This window comes from Zosterops lateralis (genome assembly GCF_965231275.1).
Source record: "Zosterops lateralis genome assembly, chromosome: 16".
Taxonomy (NCBI): Eukaryota; Metazoa; Chordata; class Aves; order Passeriformes; family Zosteropidae; genus Zosterops; species Zosterops lateralis.
The window spans coordinates 5,713,758-5,729,354 of NC_139776.1; the positions used below are offsets into that span (position 1 = coordinate 5,713,758).

The following is a 15,597-nucleotide window of genomic DNA, read 5'->3' on the forward strand; positions in this document are numbered from 1 at the left end:
TTGCCATAGTGTTCCCCAGCCAGCCTAGCAAGAAATAAGTTTTTTCTGCTTCCTGCATATCCCAGCTCTGCTGAGGGGCACCACAGGGGACAGAGAAACAACTGCCAGGGATGATACAGATGTCCTTCAGATCATCCACAGTTATCTCCCACTCTTAGGCCTCCCTGTGACATTAAGAAATAATCATTAATGAGCCACTCAGCACAGATTGTGATCCAGCATGGCTGTTATCCTGTCTCCCAGATGGGAATATGAGGATTGTGTCTACAGCTGGCTTGCTGGGCTCTTGGACTCAGGGCTGCAGTGATGGGCTGGATTTTTGTAACCTGTTCAATAATCCACTTGTTGCCCCAAGGACTTGCTCAAATCTAAAAATCTGTGAGTTATTTAGGGGGATGAGTGGTACAGCCAAGTACTTGTGATATGTTCTTCTTCCTTTCCCATGTGATACCAAAGTTTGTGTGGCCATTGGGGAAGTTGAGTGGCAGGACCCAAATTCCCTGGTCACAGCTCCCAATACCCTGGTCACAGCTCCAAACACCCTGGTCACAGCTCCAAACACCCTGGTCACAGCTCCAAACACCCTGGTCACAGCTCCAGACACCCTGGTCACAGCTCCAAATATCCTGGTCACAGCTCCAGACACCCTGGTCACAGCTCCAAATATCCTGGTCACAGCTCCAGACACCCTGGTCACAGCTCCAAATATCCTGGTCACAGCTCCAGACACCCTGGTCACAGCTCCAAATATCCTGGTCACAGCTCCAAATATCCTGGTCACAGCTCCAGACACCCTGGTCACAGCTCCAAACACCCTGGTCACAGCTCCAAGCCTCTGTCCATCACTACCACCCAAAACCCCACTCCTTTTCTGTCCCCTGTGCCCATTTTCCTCCCCAGAGATCCAGGCCTGCAAAATCCTGGCCACTCTCAGACATTCTGTGGCAAGAGTCCAGCCCTGGGAACAGATCCCTGATTTTTACAGTAGGGAAGCTCAGGACCACCCGTGGAAGGCTGTGAGCAGCTCTGTGCCCTGTTTTGGGCTGGGTGGCAGTGCTTTGCCCATGCCCACGTCAGCACACAGCTCCTGCCTTGCAGGGTAATTGAGCAGATAATTTCTGGGCACCAGAACTTCCTCTGTGGCTGCTGGGCAGGAGCCCCCAGGCAGAGCTGCCCTGGCTGCAGGCTGGGCTTTGCTGTGCTTTCCCTTATCCTGTAACTCAATCTGGCAGCCTGGGGCAGACCTGGGACCCCTCCTCGTTTATGAGAGCTTTTCAAGGTCAGTGGTCCATCTGGGAAATTGTTTTAATTGGTCTGATAAGAACCTGGGAAAAGGGAAAACCTCTAAAAGCTTTAGCACTCCAAATGGGCAGCATTGTTAGCCCGACTTGCTTTCTTTCTCCCTGTTTTTAGAACATATTTCAGTTTTGCAGGACTCACTGAAATAAGTTGTTTACTTTTGCTGTGGCTTTGAATTCGTGCTTAACACTCTGATTTCTCCTAAATAAGTCTCATTTTTTGAACTGGAGTGTCTGAGAGCAAAGCTGTGCAGCACAGGGAGGTGGGCTCATGGAAGCCAGTTTTCAGTAACACTTTATTGCCAAACATTTCCAAAAGGATTTTTTATCTTAAACGTCTCTTGCTGCTCTCAGCATCCATTACCTTTTCTCCCGCCTCTGCTTAAAGACTGATTAGATCAAGTCTACTTGTTTTTTCAGTTTTAAAGCCTCTTTATTTTTAGCTGGGGTTGAGCTGTGTCCTGCCCTCCATGCTGGATACTGGTGTCCTTCATTGGAAAGTTCTCAAAGGCCATTCTGAAGTTTGTTGCTTTCCAATGACAGCAATAAGGAAAACATAATTATTCACTTCTATTTATGAACGTTGTAATAATCAAGTGTTTTCTGTGTTCCATAGTTGTCTATTCACAAAGTAAATTGCTACAAAATGAAAAATTATGGAGAAAGAACATTGTTACCAGGAGAATGAGTTGAATCAGACAATGTTATTAAAATTAAGATGTAAATTAGAGTCTCTCCTTTGCCTCAATGCAGTCAGTAGCATCAGCTCATTCAGGGATTTAACGATCCCTTACCTTACCAGCAATGTTCACTGCTGCATTCTGCACCTTACACCCTCCATGGTATCAGAATTAGGTGTAAAGGGCCAATGTTTGGCATTTTTGGGTGCTCTGCTAACTTTCTCACCTGTTGGACAAAGCAGGAAGGGGTGATGCAGCTGCTTTCAGAATTAGGGTGCAAGTCAGGAGGTGCCAGGAATTCAATGTTTTCCTTTCAGGAGATCCCAGCTTGTCCCTTACAGCCATCAGCAGCTGTTGGAATTTTTAGCCTGAAGATAAAAGTGACTGGAGGCAGAGCAGAGTAACCTGCAGCAGGAGAAATGAATGAGCTGAGTTTTGTTGGATTACAGTCCTCTGCTCACAAGAACACTCTTTACAAGGCCTTGGATCCTCTGTGTGTTTCTCCTTAAACTTAACAAGGGAAAACATTTCTAACCTCCTTTGGCCCACAGAACATGAGGGGAGGGCAGGTGTCACTCCTGGGGTCACTGTGGGGGCTCTGTGTGCTGGGATGTTCTCCAGGTCTGCCCATCCACCTTGTTCTCCTGGTCCCAGGGGTTTAATTCCACCTCAGGACATCATCCTCAAGATGTTTCTGTGCAGCACTTTGGGGATGTTTGGGCTGGGGAGAGGCCATGGAAGCTTTGTCTCTGTGCAAGGAGATGTCCCTGGTCCCTGGAAGGTTTCCCTGCCCATGGCAGGGGGATGGAATGAGATGGTCCTTAAGGTCCCTTCCAACCCAACCCAACCCATGCTGGAATTCTGTTTCAGAATTATCACCCATAATTAATTTTCCAGCCTGCTGACCAACTGGCAGCTTTGCAATGCAGCAAACGGGTGAAGGAGATTTCTCTCTGTGCTGTTATCTTCAGTCAAGCAGGAACTTCACAGCTTCAAGAGTGACTTAATTCTAGTCTGAGCCATGAGCTCACCAAGCTCCAGTCAAAGCCTGAGAGTAGGAATGCAAACTGGGAAAAGGAGACACGGGGGATTTGCCAATGAAGCAAGTGAAGAAGCAGAAGCTGCCAAATCTTTGGCTTTGCTTGAAAGGAAAATGGATGAATTAATAAAATTCTCTAGAACAAATCCAAATTTTGTTAATAGTTTTAGAAAGCTTAGTCATTGGATCTATAATATGAATGTATTATGAATGAGAATATTTCAAGTAGATAGAATTCAAGTTATGAACGTTTAGATATTCATGGAGGATATTTAGAGGCCAGTAGGGACTTTCAGAATAATTATCCACAATTTTTTGTCCTTATTTGTGACTATAAGGCCAAAATTCAGTGAGAATTCAGCTGAGCATCTCCAGTTGTGTCCTGTTTCTGCAAGACACTGCTGGAGTTTCCAAGCAAAGATTGGTGTCAAGGAGAGCAGGCCTTGGTGAGCCCCCATATGGAGTTTTCTCTTTTATCTCTGCTAATTTTTATCCTGTTTTGTTCCCATAGGGTGCATTGGGACCTGCTGGGCCACCTGGACCAGCTGTAAGTACCTCCTAGAACAGCAAATGTGATCAAAGTGTGGAATATTAAAACCATCACCAAGAGAGGATGGGGAGCTTTGTATCCCAAACAAAAGGATCAAAGCCTGAAGGAGTGATTATATTGTTTGAAATGTTTAAATATGTATGTGTGACCTGTTCTGGTAACACAGACATGGTTTTATTCTCTGAGGTGCTCTAAAAGCAAACCAGTTTGAGGTACAGGCTGACATATCAAATGCTACCACAATTATTAGACATTATCTAATGTCTAATCAAAATTAAAAGGAAAAGAAAAAGGAGAAATAGATAAACTGGAGTGTTGTCTTCCTCTCCATGTCCCACCCTTGTGTCACCACACATCTCTTTTCTTACAGAGTCTCATAGGTAATTGGGATGGAAAGGGAATACAAATTATTAGAGGCAACAAAAGGATTCATCAAGACTCTGCTCTGATTGCAAATTATAATCATTAGGGGCAAGGGAGTGATAAGGAAACTTAGAACAAAAAAAACACAATTAGCAGCATTTCCAAGGTTTTCTTCCTGTCTGTTCAGTTTCTGAGTGATCTTTTACTGTTTCAAATGTTGTTTCCAGGGCAAAGGACTACCAGGACCTCCAGTAAGTAACAAGAATACTTTTTTTTTTGAAAAAAAAAGTTGTAAATTAAGGTTCTGATTTTATTGAATACCCTGAGTGTTGGCAAACCCACCCCAGGCCTCAGGTCCTTCTTCTGTGCCAGGCAGAGGGACGTGGAGTCCTGCAGATCATTGTCCTTGTGGGGTTTTTATCCTTGTCCCCACCCTGGGGAAGGTGGCTCTGGACTAAATTCAAGGCACAGCAGCCTTGTAAAGAGTGGGAGTGACCAGTTCTGGGGCAGCTTTTGTTTGGGGGTCCCTGGGAGCTGCCCTGTGCCTGGGGGATGCAGATTGACAGTGAATTCCAGGGGAACGTGGAATTAAAAGCAGGATATGCCTTGGGAAGCTGCAGGTCTGGTGCAGGACAGAACTCCTCAGGGGGATTTGGGGAAATGGGGACAGCCCAGCTGCTGGGTATCCCTGGGCTTTGGGGTGTCAAGGTCAGCACAGATGTAAAAACTCTTCTCTCTGTTCAACAGGGGCCTCCAGGACCCAGTGGACTCCCAGGAGGACACGGATTTCGGGGCCCTTCTGTGAGTTTCTCCTGCCATTTAATCCTCATTTACTGAATGTGCCACAGCCACAAAGAATGAGTTTAATTTTTATCTCTTACCTCTCTCTGAAGTGATATTTTGGTAGCCATCCCTCACATCCCTTTGCATTTACATTGAAAGGGAATTCTTATTATTTTTCTCTCCTTTTAGGGACCTTTTGGTCTGCCAGGATTCCCAGGGCCTCCTGGACCTCCTGGGCCTCCAGTAAGTTTGAGACTTGCAAACAGATGTGAGAAGATTTCTGGGGAGAGCCTGGAATTTTCTTCTTGCTGCACTTTTTAATCTGCTGCCACTGCCATGAGCATTCAGCAGGGCACAAACACTCTGCCCTGAGGAGAGCAGGGACCTTTCCCTGGCTGCTCTTGGATGTTTTGATGATGATCTGTTTGTTATTTGTGCTCTGTGTGAGGAGGGACACAATGAAATCCACCTTTATGGCACACAGGGCATGGAGTGGGCTTGTTGTTCTCTCAGGGAAGGTTTTTGTGCTTGCTTGGATCAGGATCTGTTCTTGTAGGGCCAGCAAGAAGTGAGGCTTTCAATTAGGTCCCTGCTTTGAGTGTGCTGTGGCCTCTCTAGAGTGTTGAATAGTGGGGTGGGGAGGTTTTTCCCAAGGCCAGGGGGAAGCCAGGCACAGCTGTAATTGCTGCCTTCATCACCTCAGGCCCCAGTCTCTCCCCAAGCCCAGCTGGGCATCTCCAGGGGATGGTCCCACCCCTGATGTGTCTGGTTTTGGGGGCTGGTGCTGCTTGTGACACTCCAGGTTCAGGGGCAGCACTTTAGGCTGTGGGGCTGAATTTGTGCCTTGTGCTGATCCAGCTGAGCTGGGTCTACAAAAATTGTCTTAGAAATTGTGTTCCCTCCTGGTGTTTGTCTTGTGTTTAAATCCACCATTCCCTGAATTGCAGGGTCTGCCAGGAGCCCTCCCTGATGGCGGTGGGGACCTTCAGGTAGGTTTTTCTTCATGTAGCATGAAAATATGCTTTGGTTTGATCCCTGATGTGACTTTTGGCTGGCACAGCTGGGGGAGTGTCAGACCATTTAACATGCACTGTTTAGACCTGCAGGTGTGGGTTTAACCACCTTACCAGGATGTACAAGGATGGGGATTGTGTTTTCTTGGACTGAAATGGTTTTTCAAGGAGGCAGGTGTGCACTGGAACAGATTTCCCAGAGAAGCTGTGGCTGCCCCATCCCTGGAAGCGTCTAAGGCCAGGTTGGATGGGGCTTGGAGCAGCCTGGGATAGTGGAAGGCGTCCCTGCCCATGGCAGGGGGTGGAATGGGATGAGCTTTAAGGTGAATGGGATGAGCTTTTTTTCATTTTGTCCTTGATTTTTGCTTCCCAAAATGCACATTTTTCATGCATTCTTCATGTGCTGTGCAACTTCAGCATTTGCTAAAAGACATCAGTTTTTCATGCTTCCAGGCCTGCTTTGCAGCAGGAAAGGGAAAGGCAGTGTGTGCAGCAGTGTGTATTTCCAGGGATGGTGGCACTGGGTTCCTATGGACATATGCTTTCTTTAGGTTTCCTTCCTTAGGAGAAAGCCTTGATCCCTTTCCTTCAGGGGAAGGAATGGAGTGTTAAGTCCATGAAGGATGGAAGTGACATTTGCAGATTTCACAGCTGTTGTTGTGACAGCTTCTCTGGTTTTCTAATTGGCATGCCCCAAAAAAAGCTCCGAGTCAGTTTAGGCTGCCTTATGGCACATCACATGGGAGTTAATAGAAAATGATGCTATTTCTGCATGTTTAATTTAAGTTACTCTGTGGAATATACTAGAAAATTAAAATTTTTGGGCTATAGAGGAGCTGCCTGAAAATGTATTAAAAAAAAATAAAAAGAAAAACACCAACAAAGCAAATTAAGAGCTATTTGTAAAGTTTCAAGAGTGTGGCCTTTTCCTCATTAAATTTCCATGGATGTTCTGATCTGTTCCCACTCAAGCTGGAGTTCCCACCAGGGGCTCTCCCACCCCTGGATATCTGCAGATTTTAGCTTATAGGTATTGGTTTTCTATTGGTGCCCTTCAATTAACTCTGATGCCTGTCCTTGTTTCACTTAAGGAGTTGGGTAAAGGAAATCAATAAGGGTCAGTTAATGCAGAAGATTAAATATGGCCCTAATGATTTAAAGAAACTGATCCAACTTCACTGGGAAACTTGGGTTCTTCAGCGTTTTGGACTGTGGGCACTGTCAGCTTTCAGAAAATCTCACAGTCAGTGCTCAAAGTGGAGCAGGCCATTCATAAACCATTATTTTGTGGGTTACCAGGACCTCTAGGACCCCATTCCATAAGGAAATGTTGGTCAATCCATGATGCTGTGATGCCATTTAGATTTAGTGGGCATAGAGCCAAAACCCACATGACTATTTCACCTAATGGATGAAGCCAGCCCCCCTGGATGTGCTGTGATTGTTAATCCAAAGTGTCTCTGTTCCCTGCAGTGCCCAGCTCTGTGCCCACCAGGTCCCCCAGGGCCCCCAGGAATGCCAGGCTTCAAGGTAAGGAACCATCACCTGCAACACCAGGATTTGTCTCCCAGAATAAACACCCCTATGAACCCCTGGCTTTAAATTGTATACACAGTCCCTATATATAGGCTCCACACCTTCCAAACCAGCCATGAATCTGCATTTATTCCTACCAATGAAATTAACCCTTAGCATAGATTAAACCCCCTGCAAACCCAGTGAAGAAGAGCTGATGGACAGGAATAAACAGGAGCAGAAGTTCAGGGCTGCATCAAGAACCAGGTGCTGCTTTTCCAGGCCTGAGAGCTGGAAAAACCTCACCAGTCCTTAAACTGCAAAACCTAACTTACATCATTAATATAATACAATTTAATTGTTCTTTTTATAGCCAGTGTAGCACCAGGCAGAATTCTGTTTAGCTGCTGGGCTCTGGTATATAAATTCATGGTTTCAATCCTCAGGAGTTGAACATCTCCTCCTCTGTCCCCTCTATGGTTCACATGAAGTCTTTGCAGTTATGGACTCCAGCAGTGAGACAAAGTCAAAAGTGACTCAAGTTCTTTTAGAAGTTGGCAGTGAGTGGGAGAACTCCTGGGAAATGCTCTCAGTTCCTCCTGAAGTGACCTTTCTCAGCTCTGTTTGGTCTCTGCACTGAGTCATAAATATCATCACAAATACAAAACGTTTAGGGCATAACTGCTCAAAACTCACAGCTCATGGAATGGAAAACACTGTGAAACTCTCCAATTATGATGCAAATGGTGCATAGGACTTTTGTTGTGGTGAGGAATAACATCTGCCATGGCTGGAATTAGCCTGGGTCTCTCCCACAGTCACAGGAAAAGAGCCAAGACACAAATTGAATCAGAGCACATATAAAAGCTTTCAGTGGGACATGGATTTCTTTGCAAGCTTGATGATGACGACATTAAAGATGACTTAAAAAGGGAGGTAAAAATGCAGAATGGGGTTCTCAGGAGTGACTCATCCCCATTTTCTGGGGTGATGGGAAGTGAATTCTGGTCCCTGATCTGTATTTGAGAGTTGCATCCAGACCATGAGCTTAGTCCAGTGCAAGTCACCCTGGAAAACCAAATCTGGGTATTTCCTGGAAATACATCAATTCTGACACTGATACCTGGATAACCTCCCCCAGGAGGGATCTCCATTCACAGCACACCTACAGACTGTTTTCCCTGGGAGTCATTTGGGATGTGGGGGTTTAGGTTCCACAGCTGTCTCACCAAATTTAATTTTCAAATAAGACTCTACTGGGACATAAATAATCCTAACTCTTATTTCTAGGGACACACTGGTCACAAAGGGGAGCCTGGTGAAGTAGGAAAACAAGGAGAGAAGGTAAATTTCAACTTAAAAGTAATGGGGGGTTTAAAAACACCTTGAAAAAGAAATAAGTGATTTTTTTCAAGGATACGGGGAGGAATGAGGCTGTTGGCTGAAGTGCATTGGGTTCCACTACCCTCCAGTAGGACCAAGAAAATTCATCTTTCCAAGGATCATCATGTAAAGATCAGTTTGAGTTGACAATTGTCCTTTCCCATGCAGGGATGTCAAAGCCCTGCATCAATCACTTGGACAAATTCCTGACTGATCTGGATGTTCTTGCACATAGAAGAAATTGTTTATAACACAGTGAAGAGAAATCTAGGAGGGAGAGAGGGAGCTCAGGAAGAAATAAGACAGGGATGTTCCTGTCTGTGTTTGCAGACTCCTGCTGTCCCTCCTGCTCTCTGATTGATTTTTCTCTCCCAGGGTAATCCTGGCCCTCCTGGCCCCCCAGGAGCTCCCGGAGGTGTTGGGCTGCAGGTAACCCCAGATCCTCCCTTCCCACCCTTCCCATGGCCTGTGCACTGTGGGGCTCAGTGGAGCCATCAGTCACCTCAGTTACACAAACTGTGACTGAGCTTGAACTAATTTGTTTTCTTAATTAGGGCCCAAGAGGACTAAGAGGCCTCCCTGGTCCAATGGGTCCAGCTGGCGACAGAGTAAGAAAAACCTTCTGATTTTTTCTTTTCCTCTCCACCTCCAGTTTGTCTTTTGAGAGGTGCCAGTGGCACTTGTCCTTACTGGGATTCTTGTAAAGGAATTCCCAGGAATTCCACTGGGAAACTTGTAAAGGCACAAAGTGTGGGCTGCTCTCTGCAGCCCCTCCATCAGAGCAACCTCTCCAAGCCAGGAGAATCCACACCCCAAGGGACTGGCAGGGTCAGAGTGTAAGACTGACAATGTTCTAGAATCTTTAAAAAAACAAAAAAAACCCCAAAAAACAAACAAACAAAAAAACCAACCAAACAAAAAAAAACCACACAAAAACAAACAAACAACAAAACAAACAAACAAAAAACCCACCCAAAACCCAAACCAACAAACAAACAAAAAAATAGGAACCTTTCATTAACATTTCACTTTCTGTTCTGTCCCTTTACAAGTAAAAGCCAAAGAATCACCTTTAATGGACGAAGGTTTTCAGGACACAAAAAGGCTCCTCAGAGAGAACAGGGTCAATCTCCAGCTCATTGACGCTTTGGACTCCTGTCACAGTCCCTTGACCAGCAGCCCAGAGGCTGAATGGTTTTGAATTGGATGAAGTCATGCATTTATTTAGGAGTAAGAATGTTATCAAGATAGTAAGGCCATGAATGATATCAGTGTATCAGAGGTACAAAGGTGGGGAGATCCAGAGTAAAACCCCATTGTTCAGAGTGGGATTTTTTGCAAACCAGCAGGAGATACAGGGTGTCCTTCCAGGGCTTTTGTGTTTTCCCAGGCTGTGGTACAAGGTGGGGATTCTGTTACTTCACCCTCTGCCAAGCCCAGCATCACCATGATGTCTGTTCTCTGCAGGGTGACATTGGATACAGAGGCCCACCAGGAATCCCAGGACCTCCAGGGAAAGCTGTATGTATTCCAGTCTCTCTGTGGCCCTGCCTTCCACAGCCACAGCCTAATTTATTCCTCCTTCCTGAGCTCTGCTGCCAGTGAGCAGGAGGCTGTGCTGACCACCTCCATCATATTATTCCCTTTGCCCTTTCCCTCCACTTAGAGCAATGTTATTTTACCTGACCCAGACTTCATGATGTCTATTCTCCCTTTGCCATGCCCCACACCAGAATAAATTCACCACATTTCCATTTTTTCTCTGTGCTTCACTGCCCTTCCCTGAGCACCAGCAGCTGTGGGCAAGCAGTGGAAAAGAGAATATCCATTGCTTTTGGAGGAAGAATCAGCCCTGGTCTGTTCCCAGGTGCCCACAGCTCTCAAGGATTTTTGTTCCAAGCAGAAATACCTGTTTATTGAGGATGTATTGAGGATGCAATCCCCATCCTGCTGCAGAGCTCCCTTCTGCAGCACCACCCTCCGGGGACCCCTCCCAAGTCTTGCAATTATAGAAGAAATTCATCCAAACTAAAATAAAATGAGGTGCTTTCTCACCAAATCTTTCATTACACCCAGCAGGATCCAGACAGTAAATATGAAAGCTTTTCTCCCACTCTGTTTCTGCTTAAAGAAATTGCTTCATTAAATGGAGGGGAAGATGGTCTCTGCCCTGAGGGATTGTTGGCAAAGTCCCTGCTGCAGAGAGGGTGTCAGGAATTAGTGTGTAACTGGGAAAGTGCAGCTGAGCTCTGGGGGGACTGTGTGTGCTCACACCTCTGCTGACACCAGCAAACAGCACAAAAACCTCCTCATTTCACCCTCAAAGCAGCAATCTCTGTCACTGTGTGATGGATATGCTTAATGGCTTTTCCTCCTCTGTCACAGGGAGACCAAGGGAGCAAAGGACCTCAGGGATTCCGGGGGCCCAAAGGTGACACTGTAAGTACAGTCAAACACCCTCTGCTCCAGTCTGGGATGTGATGGTCCAAAGACCGTTCCCTGGGTTTATTTTGGTTTGTGCCCCCTTCATTTAATTGGAAGGGATGAAAGCATCATCTCAAAAATGAGATTTTTGACTCTTACTAAAGATGCCTGAGCAATAAGATGTCCAAGTGCTGCTGCAGCCTGGAGCACAGGGAGCAGATCTTACATCCCCATCCCTTCAAATGATCAAGAATCTTCCCAGCTGTTGTATCCAGCACTGGGCTGGTTTCCTGGAGTGTCCCAAAACAACCTCCATACTTATGTGGACAGAGAGAAACCAGCTGAAATGGAATGAAATGTCCCTGAAGAATTTGAGTCTTGCCTTTGTTGACTGTTTTCAGGTTTGCAATGGTTAACACAGGATTTATTGTTGTTTTCTAGGGCAAACCTGGACCAAAAGGAAACCCAGGGGCTCGTGGACTCATAGGAGAACCTGTAAGTCAATTGAGTAGGAGGCAGGTCCTGCTGTTTGTCTTGCTTGCAGATGAGGGGATAAAACACAATAGGAGAAAATCTGCTTCTTGCCATCTTTGCTGTCAAATTTCTGCTCTGTGGATCTCTGTGTAAACCCAGCTAGACTAAGCCATGGCTGTGCTGCTGTTAATGAAAACCTCCCACTACAACTGGAGCTGGACTCATTGCTAAAAGCTTCTTTGATGTGTGACTGTATTTAGCAAACCACCGAGCCTCCTCCTGAGCTAAAGGTGTTCTGTCCATGATTGCAGGGGATGCCTGGCAAGGATGGGCGGGATGGAGCTCCCGGACTCGATGGTGAGAAGGTTTGTAAAGTCCTGTTTAAACACTGCAGGGAAGGTTCCTGAGACTGTGCTGGGAGTGCTGCAAAGATACTGATGCTCCTCAAGAAGCTTGCCTGGAAAGCTGTTCATTCTCAAAAGTTTTGTAGTATTGTCACTAGTGAAGGAGAGGGAGATTCTCCTGTTGGTTAATCCCAAGGAAATCCCCTAAAGAAGGAAGGTGCACATGTGCTGTAAGCCCAGCTGTGTCCCTGGATTTGGTGGTTCCTGCTGGCTGACTCCAGGCCCTCAGAGATGCCTTTTCAGAGCTGTTGGCAGAGTTGATTTTAACAGCCTGGAGACAAAGTGCTGTCAGGTGCTGGTTGCCTGGTTCTTGAGCAGTGCTCCTGCAGGAAGATGGAACATGTGCTGCCAGGGAAGGCTGGCAAACACCTGGGAGCTCCTGTCCAGTTGTGCTCACTCCTCTAGACACAACAGCTCTTGGAACTGTGCACACAGGGAGGGAGGAAAGTACAAATGCCTGTTTGGGAATGTGTCCCCTACCTGTGCCAGGCCATTTCCCTGTGCTGGAGGATCCCTCCTAACCTCTCCCTATCCACAGGGTGATGCAGCTCCCATGGGTGCTCCTGGAGAGAAGGGACCAAACGGACTTCCTGTGAGTATGGAGCAGGACCTGCCACCCCTGGGGGTTCCAGCAGCTCAGGGTGCCTGCAGAAATCCCTCCTGGGGACAGGGGAGAGTCATCCTGTGGGCTGTTGCACAAGGAGCTCTAGTTAAGCCAAGAGGAAATGCACTTTTCCCACCATGCAGACAGGGAAGGAGTGTGCCAGAGAGGACTGGGGAACACCTGGAGCAGCACTATGCAGTAATTCCTTGGCTGTTGGCTGCTCTGACTCTTTAAAATCTAAACTTGAGAGAGATTTTCTCTTTCACACATCCCACTGATGTGCATCCCTTATGGAGGGAGATAAGATCTGGGATATAAGATCCTGAGCTCTGTCCCTGCCTCACTCCAGTGCTTATTGGCAAAATGTTTCATCTCTCCAGACTTCCAACTATTTAAAAGAGACAAAGTATTCCTTTCTTCCTGCATTTACAGAATATTTTGAACAACCCTGGAGAGAGGTTTTTGCTGTGAAAAATGTTGCTGCTGGTGGTGTATTTGTATATTCCTGCTCCTTGCTCTCATGCCAAGGATTAGTGTCCATGGAGCTGCAATGGCAGCAAGAGAGACATTGAAGTCATAATTTTCACAGTGAAACCTGCAGAAGTTTAAACCCTCCCTTGCTTCAAGCAAAGGTCACTCCTTGTGTGTCAAATCAGAGCAGAATAACAAATTTAATAACTTCACTTCTTCTGACATTGCTTTAATATCATTTTTTCCCAGGGTCTGCCTGGAAGAGCAGGTATTAAAGGCTCAAAGGGTGAACCAGTAAGTGAATCTCTCTAATGATGGGGTCTGGTGGGAAAACTGGTCACAGCAAGGCTGTTTAGCTTTGGGGGATTGGGAGGACTTACCCCAAAGTGATGGTTTCTGTATTTCAGCTGGGGCTGTAGAGCAGGAATTAGGGAAAATAACTGGGCTGGCCCCTGGTTCAGTGAAGAGACTGCAGATACACAGCAGAGTCATTAGTGGCTTAGTAAACCTCATCCTTTTGTCAGAGTCCCAGGAGGAGGCTTGATCTCTGGGAATCAAAAGGCTGAGCACCAGCAGGATCAGAATAATCTCATCTTGCCTTCTGCAGATTTTCCCTCACCTCAGGAGAAAAACTTCCATGGAGCTTTAGATTGACACCTACCTGTGAGATTAAAGAGAACCTCAGGCAGACAAAGCAGTCCAGCACAAAGCTGTTCTGAGAGATGTTGGGATTTTTTTTCCCCTGTGCCCCTTCTTTATGATTTTTTCCCTCTGCATCATTATTGCTGCTAATCCTCAGGGAGGAGAGCACGCTGCAGGAAGGTGGTGCAGGGGTGAATATGATGGGATGTCCTGGCATCCCTGTCTCACATAGAACATGGGGACACTGCCCTGGGGCTGGCAGCCCTACCTTGTCACTGCTGCCAGGAGAGTGTGTGCAGCTCACCTCTGGTGCTGTGAGTTTTGCCTTAAAACTGTGAAATTTTTTTTTTTTTTTTTTTCCTGATCCAGGTTTTAACTCCCTCCCCCTTTTGTTGCTTCAGGTAGGACAGAAATGACCCCCTGAAGTGATGCCCTAACTGAGAGTTTGCTTTGTGCTCTGCAGGGCAGCGCTGGAGAGATGGGAGAGGCAGGTCCCTCTGGAGAGCCAGGCATCCCTGTAAGTGTCCCACATTTCCACTCAGCATGGAAACTCACTTCTGGTGAGTTTTAAACCAAACTGGGGGTCTGGAGCTCCCCTGATGCTTCCTTGCATAAATAAATCTTCCAGTGATGCAGCAGTTGCAATCCCATGGGACTGAGCACTCCAGGCACTCCTCCCTGGTGTGGATTCCCCAGGGAGCACTGAGCTGGCTGGGCAGGGTGCTGGGCAAAACCCACCAGCTGTGGGCTGGCAGATGGGGCAGGAGCTTGGGACTGAACAGCCTGGGAAACAGGAATATGTCCCAGTGGGGTGGGAAGGGTGGATTTGTGCTCTGAAATATCACAGCTGACTTTGGTGTCCCTGCCAGGGCGATGTTGGCATTCCTGGTGAGAGAGGTCTGCCAGGACCCAGAGGAGCAACTGTAAGTACAGAGCTGGCTGGAAACCAGAGAGGTGCCAAAACAGGGGTTGTGTGGGGGGATCACTCTCTGGCTGCAGTAAAAAGCCACTTTCTCTCTCAGTGGTGTCTCTGGGGAGCTTTGGCAGCAGAGAAATTCCTCCCCCGAGCTGGGTCAGGTCCTGTTCTCACTGACAGCTCTGTGCAGATGCCAAGTGAGCCCTCCCATTTGCCTTGGCAGAGCAGACTGCAGCTGCCCAGGAGGTTTGTGGAGCTGTCACAGTCTGGCAGGAGAGACTGGACAGTCAGCAAGCCCCTCATTACACAGGAATGAGAAGGTTCTGCCCGAGCTGGAGTGAGGCACTGGTGGTGCAGAGCTCCAGGGAAGCTGTTGCAGTGTTTGCCACCAGCAAACACGACACCTGAAATCCTCCCCAGTGCTGCAGCCCTTTCCTTGGAGCAGTGGAGAGGGATTCACCAAAACTGGGAATAACTGCAGAGCTCCCTGCTGTGTCCCTGCTCAATAGCAGAGATGACAACAAATCATATCAGGAGGGAAAACCCTCATTTTGATCCCACTACTAAAAATGCTGGGGTACCTTTTTCATCTTGTCACTCCCCAGCTACTGCTGCTGGTGGGGTTGGATCTGATCTTCTAGTGACTTTGTTGGTTTTTTTTTTTTTTTTTCTTTTTCTTTTCTTTCTTCCCCCCCATCTTAATCTCATTTTGAAATCCAGGAGCCTACAGCAAGTCTAATATGATTTCTAGTACGTGCCACTTGGAAGAAATTGAACTGCATGATTTATTGTTTGTGAGCAGCTGCTGCTTAAACTTCCAAGGAGAGGGAAATCAGCTTTAGAAATAACCTGTATTAATAATGTTTGCTTTTATGTCTGCAATTTTTCATCAAAGTGGCTGGCCTCACAAAAGGTACCACATTATTACAGCCCAAAAAGCAAAAGCAGTTGAGCTAATTGTGTTGGTGCAGAGTTTTGACAGGGGTGCAGTTGCAGCTGAGCCCTTGGTTATGTCTAACCTGGGCTTCTCATTTCTGA

General features: G+C 46.8%; 1 protein-coding gene across 1 annotated transcript in view; it reads left to right on the plus strand.

Annotated features, from left to right (window-relative positions):
* Positions 1-15,597, plus strand: part of COL9A3 (collagen type IX alpha 3 chain) — a gene marked incomplete at its 5' end in the record, with an annotated part of 33,171 nt that overhangs the window by 7,078 nt on the left and 10,496 nt on the right. Inside the window, 17 exons of the mRNA XM_083873392.1 lie at positions 3,529-3,564; positions 4,158-4,181; positions 4,678-4,731; positions 4,903-4,956; positions 5,661-5,702; positions 7,200-7,256; positions 8,532-8,585; positions 9,000-9,053; positions 9,179-9,232; positions 10,092-10,145; positions 11,010-11,063; positions 11,490-11,543; positions 11,834-11,887; positions 12,465-12,518; positions 13,251-13,295; positions 14,107-14,160; positions 14,513-14,566. Coding sequence (XP_083729518.1) covers positions 3,529-3,564; positions 4,158-4,181; positions 4,678-4,731; positions 4,903-4,956; positions 5,661-5,702; positions 7,200-7,256; positions 8,532-8,585; positions 9,000-9,053; positions 9,179-9,232; positions 10,092-10,145; positions 11,010-11,063; positions 11,490-11,543; positions 11,834-11,887; positions 12,465-12,518; positions 13,251-13,295; positions 14,107-14,160; positions 14,513-14,566 — 852 coding nt within the window. The remainder of the gene's footprint in view (positions 1-3,528; positions 3,565-4,157; positions 4,182-4,677; positions 4,732-4,902; positions 4,957-5,660; positions 5,703-7,199; positions 7,257-8,531; positions 8,586-8,999; positions 9,054-9,178; positions 9,233-10,091; positions 10,146-11,009; positions 11,064-11,489; positions 11,544-11,833; positions 11,888-12,464; positions 12,519-13,250; positions 13,296-14,106; positions 14,161-14,512; positions 14,567-15,597) is intronic.